The sequence below is a fragment of the Cibotium barometz genome, chromosome 62, assembly GCF_041138505.1.
Source record: "Cibotium barometz isolate CiBa-2024 chromosome 62, ASM4113850v1, whole genome shotgun sequence".
Taxonomy (NCBI): domain Eukaryota; kingdom Viridiplantae; phylum Streptophyta; class Polypodiopsida; order Cyatheales; family Cibotiaceae; genus Cibotium; species Cibotium barometz.
Window position 1 is genome coordinate 35,883,823 of NC_141107.1, and position 8,517 is coordinate 35,892,339.

The 8,517-nt window shown below is 36.6% G+C and overlaps 1 protein-coding gene across 1 annotated transcript; it reads left to right on the plus strand.

Annotated features, from left to right (window-relative positions):
- Positions 1 to 6,522: 6,522 nt before the first annotated feature.
- LOC147604418 (NDR1/HIN1-like protein 26) lies at positions 6,523 to 7,506 on the plus strand. The gene has a single exon (XM_086795592.1). It carries the CDS (start codon positions 6,681 to 6,683, stop codon positions 7,440 to 7,442), a length of 762 nt encoding a protein of 253 aa, XP_086651718.1. The 5' UTR covers positions 6,523 to 6,680; the 3' UTR covers positions 7,443 to 7,506.
- Positions 7,507 to 8,517: the final 1,011 nt, after the last annotated feature.

The following is an 8,517-nucleotide window of genomic DNA, read 5'->3' on the forward strand; positions in this document are numbered from 1 at the left end:
GTTTCCACAATCTTTAACTTGGTGAGAGCCATCTTGCTTCTCTCATTGTAGCCAGTTATATCAAAGTATTCTTCCATAGCCTCAATCCACTTCTCCACTACTTCACCTAACTGCTCCCCTTCACCCTTGAAGGGACCAGGTTGGGACATCCGGATCTAACTCTTCGTCACATCGGTTAGAGGATCCGGTTGCCTTGCACGGGCTGCACGCTCATGACAAAACGAGATTTTTGTCATCTTAACTTTGACAACAGATTTATGATTATTTAATTTTTGCGATTTATTCTTTAAACAGATAATTATTTCATCATACTTCATGAAACAAGATTTACTCTAATAATTTTATTAACCATATTCACAATCATGAAAACAATTTGGAATTTTTTTACAAAACATCGTTTATTATCAAAAGTTTTCGATATATACATAGAGCATCACGGCTCCCAAAATCACTGCCTCAATCGCGTACGCATAAAGAAGTGAAACTGCGAAGGAGACATACCATGGTACACACGATTCATTACAGAAAGATGTGCTATAATTCTACTTTAGGGATAAAGTGGCTAAGAAGCCTAAAAACTCGACATGAAATTCTGAAGTTCCTGGGTGAATGATCAAAGAGTTGTACATGCTGAACACAAGCCCTAGCCTTATCAGAATCATGGCTAAGAAAATATTTTGCCTGAGCCTCTAACATTAATACATCGTCCTCCAAAGAACCACATATACCAACGTCGCTCAATAGGATCAAGAAAGTAAAGACTCTCAAAATGACGTGCAAGTCTCACTTTGCTTACTTGGGTCGTAGCAGAGTTGATGAGGTGCTCGAATGCAAAGGCTATCATATCCTGACTCTGGGAGAGTTTAAGCCAGATAGATTCGGGGTATCCATCTATAAATTTTCCTTCAATTTATGAGTTTTCAATTTTTGAAGTTCATTCAATATAATATTAACAAGTGAAGTTCATTCAATTTTTGAAGTTCATTCAATATAATATTAACAAGTGAAAACATTATTTATGCAGATTTACTTTAAAATTTTAAGCAATTTCTGTTGCTGTTACACATAAATTTACAACAGCACTCTGATACCAACTGTGAGATCCCACTACCCCCTTCGCACACCGAATTCCCGGTAGCTGGCAGCGGAAGCAGCTCCCTCATGTGCGGGGCAGGGTTTCCTACTCGGGGCCTCGCCCTCGAATGTCTAGGCACGAGACTAAGCTGGTGGTCATTCCGAAAACCAAAACCGGGGAAATTTCCCATGCCCGAAAAACGGGGACGATTCCACCGTTTTGAATTTCTTAACGATTTTTTCTAACGAGGTCAATATACTGAACTAACCTTCATCTGATTAAACCAGATAGAAGGAAAACCATTACAGACTTATCTTGAAGGAATCAACGCTTTTTTTCTAATTGAATCAGGCATTGCCGTTGATCTATTCATTAGAGAAGTTTGCAGGCTTTTATTTAACTACTCGAGTTCTAAGCGTATTCCTATTAATCAATTTTATTATTAAAACTCTATTGATTCTAGCCTACCCCATCCGGCCCATGGGTTAGCCACTAGAATTAGTAGAACCAGACAAGTACTCACCCACCCATAATTGAATGCCTTTCTTAACTTTTGCTTTAGAATACAGATACGCACACACTCCTCTTTAAACTTTAACTTTTAAAAACAATCCATTGATAAACAATTATTGGTTACAGATGTCATAACTCAAAATTTCCAATCAATCCTTGTTTCTCACAAAACAGTATCACTCTGGACTCTCCGTTGAGACTAGCAGGTCAGCAACGAGATCCAGTAACAGATTATGATAATTTTCTCGTCTCATCATATATATATATATCTTCCACGACATACGCATGGGTGTCCTAAGCACCGCGAGCCCGTGCATCGCCTGGTCAAAACCCTCCAAGATCCTCCTTAGGTGTCCTGGCACTTTACTCAGTGAGGACCGCTTCATCGGCCCTCGCCCATCGTACCGGAAGCACACCATTTTTCACTATACCCAGGCTGGTCAAGACCTGGGTAGGTTTTTGCCACGTGAGCCATCCTTTGAACACTCCCCGCCACAGCTGTTGCAACCGAACTTCCCTTAGAAAAACACATATACCAATGCTCCCTCCAGCATTCTGGCATAAGACAATCCTTTAAGAAAACAGGGTTTCTATGCAAGTTTTCAGTTTTGATTTTCATTTGACAATGGGTATATCTTAAATCCATATCCCAATACTTCTATGCAAGTTTTCAGTTTTGATTTTCTTTTGACAATGGGTATATCTAAAATCCGTATCCCAATACTTCTAGATCACAGGTCTAAAATTCTAACAGAATTTCTTGAATTCTGTAGATCAGAATTAAGGGTCTTAACTTGATTTCAGATTCGGTGGGTGATTTGAGTGACTTTTTCTGAAACTGGTCACATCGTCTTTTCTTGAAACTGACGAAGGAGTTATGTCTTGGTTATAGTCTGATTCAGAATTTGAGTCTAGAAAGGTTCTCCTGAACTATCTTTCTCAAAGGTTAATATTTCAATTACTACTTTACTGAATTTCATTCATTGAGTATTTTGCTTAACTGAATTTAAAACTAATCATGAATTCCTATGAGAGGAATAAATTAATCATTTATCTAAAATTCTGACTTTGATATTTTTTCTGAATTTTCTCATTACTATCCTAAAGAATATGAAACGGTAGAATTTTCTCTCATAGAGAATTTACTTATTCATTTACCAATATTCATGGGATTTAAACATAGGATTAAAGAGAACTCTTATTTTGATATAAAAATTATGTATGCAACTATTTATGCATAAAATCCAACTTCTATGGAAATAACACTTTTATATAAAAAAATCCTTTTATGCATCTATTTATGTAAAAAAAACAATTTTGATCAAAGTAACACTTTTATAATAAAAAAATTTCTTTTATGCATGAAAATCAATATTGATGAAAGTAACACTCTTATAATAAAAACAAATTCTTTTATGCATCATTTTATGCATGAAAATCAATATTGATGAAAGTAACACTTTTATAATAAAAAAATTTCTTTTATGCATCATTTTATGCATGAAAATCAATTTTGATGAAAGTAACACTTTTATAATTAAAAAAAATCTTTTATGCATCATTTTATGCATAAAAATCAATATTGGTGAAAGTAACACTTTTATAATAAAAAAATTCTTTTATGCATAAAAATCAATATTGATGAAAGTAACACTTTTATAATTTAAAAAAAAAATTATGCATCATTTTATGCATGAAAATCAATATTGATGAAAGTAACACTTATATAATTAAAAAAATCTTTTATGCATCTATTTATACATTAAAATCAATTTTGATGAAAGTAACACTTTTATAATAAAAAAAATTCTTTTATGCATCATTTTATGCATAAAAATCAATATTGGTGAAAGTAACACTTTTATAATAAAAAAATTATTTTCAATATGCATCTTTCTATGCATAGAATTTAATTCTAATGAAAATCACACTTTTTTAATAAAAAAATATCCAATATGCATCTTTCTATGCATAGAATTTAAATCTAATGAAAATCACTCTTTTATAAGAAAAACATAACCAATATACATCTTTCTATGCATAGAATTTAAATTTTAATGGAAATAACACTTTTATAATAAAAATATTTCTACTATGCATTTTCTATGCCTAGAATGAAAATAACACTTTTAGAATACACAAATGGTGGGGATTACTCTTTTTGAATAATAAAAGATAAAACTTATTTCACAAAATTTAAGAAAATTTCACCATAATCTCCTTTGTATGGCTGACCATTTTTCAAATTTTTATATCCTCAAGTTACTTAAAAATTATCCCAAATGGTTTAAAGCATTCTAAACTAATCAAATTTCACTTTTAAAAGAGAAACAATATGAAAAGTTTAATTCTAATAATTTGATTACTTATCTAGGATAAAGAAAGGCTGAATTTAAGAATGAAGAGAGAGGGAAAGTCTTTCCAACAAGGCATAACATCTTTTTTTCATTTTAAAGAAAATAAAAATTAGAAAACCATTAAAAGGAATAAAGAAAAAGTATGATTTCTAGCTTACTTGAATTTCTGTGAGCTTTCCTTTGATGGTTTGAGGGATCTACTCTTGTTTGCAACAAGAGTGGCCACCAATTCTTTTGAAGAGGGAAAGGTCAAAAACTAATGAATTATCAAATAAATTCACTGTTTTTGGCTTTGGGGTGGAGTAGAGTAACAGTGCATAAAACACTATTAAGCTTCTACAAAGGGGAGGCTTCTATTTATAGGAAAAAGTGAGCTTCTAACCAAGCAAACTGATTCAAGAATTTTCCAGATCAGTTTGGTCAATCTTTGACCATTTTTGGGTCAGTTTAGCTTACTTTTTGGAACTAGACTTGAATTAGGAGAGAGGAGAGATAAAATATCTCAATATTTGAGAATTTAAAACTCCACCACACATGTGAAATAGGCACCTCCTTCATGAGGGGGAATCCCTACTCTTGAGGTATCAAAAATTCATTTTTTAAGTATTTCCTTTGGTCCTTAGTCCACTTGGTCCTTAGTCCACTCTTCATCTTATGTGGGTATTTACTCATTTTTGGGGGGATTTTCTTTATTTCTTCAATTTATCTCCTCCATACATTTGGATGAATCTGATTGGCTCCTCAGAACCTTAATTTAAATTTTTTAGAAAATCTCGACCCTTAGGATAAGGCATTTTGATTATAATTTATTTCTAATGCACCTTCTGAAAATCTTTTTGAACTTCTGTTTCGGGGGAATTTATTTTAATAAGAAGAGATATTTTTCCATCCAAAAATATCAAAAATGTGAATAATATCTCTCTAGAATATTTTCTCTCTCTAAGCCAAAATAGGTAGAAACAAGATCTTTCATGATTCTGAAGAGGAAATTGATTACAGGGGGAAGATACTTGACATCTTTAGGGACTGGGGAGGAATCTTACAATGCTAGTTGGAGACCTACCATTGGGGAACGAGTTGCGAAAGCGACGGATTGCTTTTGGTAATTGTGTGTTTTGTTCTACATGCTTAGAAACATGCCCGCATCTTTTCATTTCATGTCTAGTGGCGAAGAAGGTGTGGGATTTCCTTTCTCGTGTATGGATTCCGTTGAAATAGATAGGATCGTAAAGGTTAAAGACTGGGATTTTTGGCAAGATTACGAATGGGCCGGACAACCTACTAGAACATTCAGTTTTCTTTCATTTTTTCAGGTGGACATGTTTGTGGCATATTTGGTTAACTAGGAATGCCTTCATATTTGATGCAAAAGTGGGTATTATAGCTCACATATGTCATATAAAGGGCTACTATTATGGCAAGTCTCTTCCTTGAGGTTAGCTCATTTGGTGGGAATGACATGGCTATATACTGGATCAGGGTACTCTGAGCTACACCTGTGGTTCGGAGTAATTAGTATGTGGCCATTTGTAAAGTAATTTTGGTAATATATCTTCTATTACGAAGAGAGAGAGAGACTCCTTAGACAGTGAGACAAGTTACCTTCTATGGAGGTGGACGTGGGTAAATACTCTATAGAGGCTTACTGGAGTTCACGAAAGGTTGAGTTGTGAGCTCTTGCAAAGAGTGCATTCTTCTAAATGCACTCATGAGAACTTTAAAGGTGATTGAATAATGATCATGCGTTCTTTAAGGACAAACTCTATATGTTAAGTTATGGATATTGAGATCATTATGGTGAATGAGATTAAGACTTCAAAGTGGGGCTATGTACTTATGGATGTATTTTAAAGTTTGACTTTAATTTTTCAGTGTGAAAGTAAAATTTTGATGTGGTGTTAGTGCATTATCTTTGAGAGTGAGTAGGAGACTCACAAAGTTTGAGAAAATTTTCAAATTAGAATCAAAGAACTAGTTTTAGATTTTAGGATGGTTACTTATTTAAGTGCTATTGCATAGAATGCTAAGGAATAGGTCCATATGCATCTTTAAAGTAAAGTAGAGGAGAAGTTAGAAAAGCTACCTAAAACCATGCTAGAAGCTCCCTTATTTATATACGAGAGGGTGGGTTTAAAGGCAAGACATACAATTTCTACATGGTGATGACACAACTTGATGGTGGTTGAACGGAAGGTGGGCTTATCATGGTGGTGGTGGTGGTAGGAAGAAGCACTATTGAGAGATGGCCATGATGTAAAACTTCACTTGCTGGTGTAGTAGGTGAGAGGTAGACGTGCAAGCAAACAAGGTGAAACCAACAAGCAAGGAAGCAAGCAAGAAGGGATGGATGAATAAGGGCTAAGCCACAAAAAGAAAAGATGCCTTGGAAAAAGAAGCAAAAGAATATAGAGCCATCTATTTCAGTGTGAAGGGAACCCATGGGCCCACCATGAAAGCAATTTGAGTCATTTTAGTTGGAAAATAACAAAAAAGAAAGACTCTTGTGTATTATGTAGAATGATCATCTATCTAGTCTCACTCTCCTCGTGGAGGAGTGGTTGTAGGCTCGTTTCCGCGTTGACAATTGTAGCACGTTGAATGGGTCGTCACCTCAGTATTGCCTTCAAATCATCATGGCCACATCTGCACTTCACGCTTTTCGTCGTCTGCAGAATTGAGATCAATTGTGTGTAGATATTTGAGTGGATCGAAGTGTGTCTCTTCTTTGCTATCAAATGGCTGATAGAGTGTATCCTTTGGAAGGAGATGCGCACTCGAAAGAAGACGCGCAGAAGAAGAGGTTTCAGCAGGCACTTCAGCAGCATGCCCACACTCCCCTCCCCTTGTATCGACTCCATCGGAGGCGTCGCAGCCCATGCTGCTGCTGCTTCTGCTGCTTTTGTAGCACTTTGGCCACCCTCCTCTTCCTCCTAATAATCGCAGCTGCCATTCTCTACATACTGTTGCAGCCCAAAGCGCCCAATTTCTCCGTCACAAAAGCCTACATCACAGAGTTCAACTTGACAAGTGAGCCGCTACAGCCGAATTCGGGTGTGGAAGAAGCGCCCGTCTACCTGCAGACTGATGTGAATTTCACAGTGCAGGCGGGGAACCCAAACAAGAAAATTGGGATCTACTACGATGAGATCGATGTGGGGCTGTATTATGAAGGGGTGCAGATCGCCACGGGCTCCTTGCCCTCTGTCTATGTTGGGCACAAGGAGAGCAAAGAGATGCAGCTACAGATGAGAGGAAAGGACACCCCCCTTGTCCAGGCTGTTGGGTCTGGCCTCCAGAAGGCTGTGAGCAGTGGGAGCAGCATCTGGCTGCAGGTGAAGACGGTCACCCACGCCCGCATCCAAGTGTGGGGCTGGAAGTCCAGAGATGCCAAGGTTAGAGTCAACTGTGATCTGGAGATTAGTAACCCTGTAGCTGGCAGGGGCACTCAGCTCCTCTCCAAGTCCTGCAAGCTCAAAGTTGTAAATGTATGGCTTTAGGGGCAATGGCACCAAATGAGATTCATCGATCGATCCATTGTTTCTTTTAAAAAATGCCCCCCCCCCCCCCCAAAAAAAAAGACTGTACTGAAATTAGATGTGATGGATTGATATCCATAAACTAGGTCCTTAGTTTGGAAGGCCCCAGCAGTACACTAGCCCACTGGCGATCTATCTTTACATGGAGGCTTTTAGGTTAGTAATGTTTTCATTGCCTCCTTGCATCTACTTTGTATATTTTTAAAAATCCCATTTCTTTACTGTGTGTTTTTTTTTTGAGTGATCAATCTAAATAATACCATCAAGGCTTCCTAAAAGTGCAAACTCAAAGTTGTCTCTCGAGAAAATTCACGTGTAATTGCACAATTGCACTATATTATTCATCTTTGTTGAGTATGAAATTTAATAAAACCAAGAGAAATGATGCAAGGACATCTAGACCACATTTATAAAAGTGCAAATACACTAGTAAACGACAAAGAATCTCTTTACAAAGCAGTGTGCTGAGCGAGAGAGAGAGAGAGAGAGTGCGTGCAGATTTTCAGCCTGCACAGTGTTTGTGTTTGCCATAACTTCTCTGTGGGTGAGCTTGAAGTGGTTCTAGTAGCTTTGCTGTTGTTTTACCCCCCTTTCGGAGCTATTCGTGCATACAGATTTTCCATCCAGGCAATGGATATCCATAAACTAGGTCCTTAGTTTGGAAGGCCCCAACAGTACACTAGCCCATTGGCGATCTATCTTTACATGGAGGCTTTTAGGTTAGTAATGTTTTCATTGCCTCCTTGCGTCTACTTTGTATATTTTTAAAAATCCCATTTATTTACTGTGTTTTTTTTTGAGTGATCAATCTAAATAATACCATCAAGGCTTCCTAAAAGTGCAAACTCAAAGTTGTCTCCCGAGAAAATTCACGTGTAATTGCACAATTGCACTATATTCTTCATCTTTGTTGAGTATGAAATTCAATAAAACCAAGAGAAATGATGCAAGGACATCTAGACCACATTTATAAAAGTGCAAATACACTAGTAAACGACAATTTACAAAGCAATGTGCTGAGTGAGCGAGCGAGCGA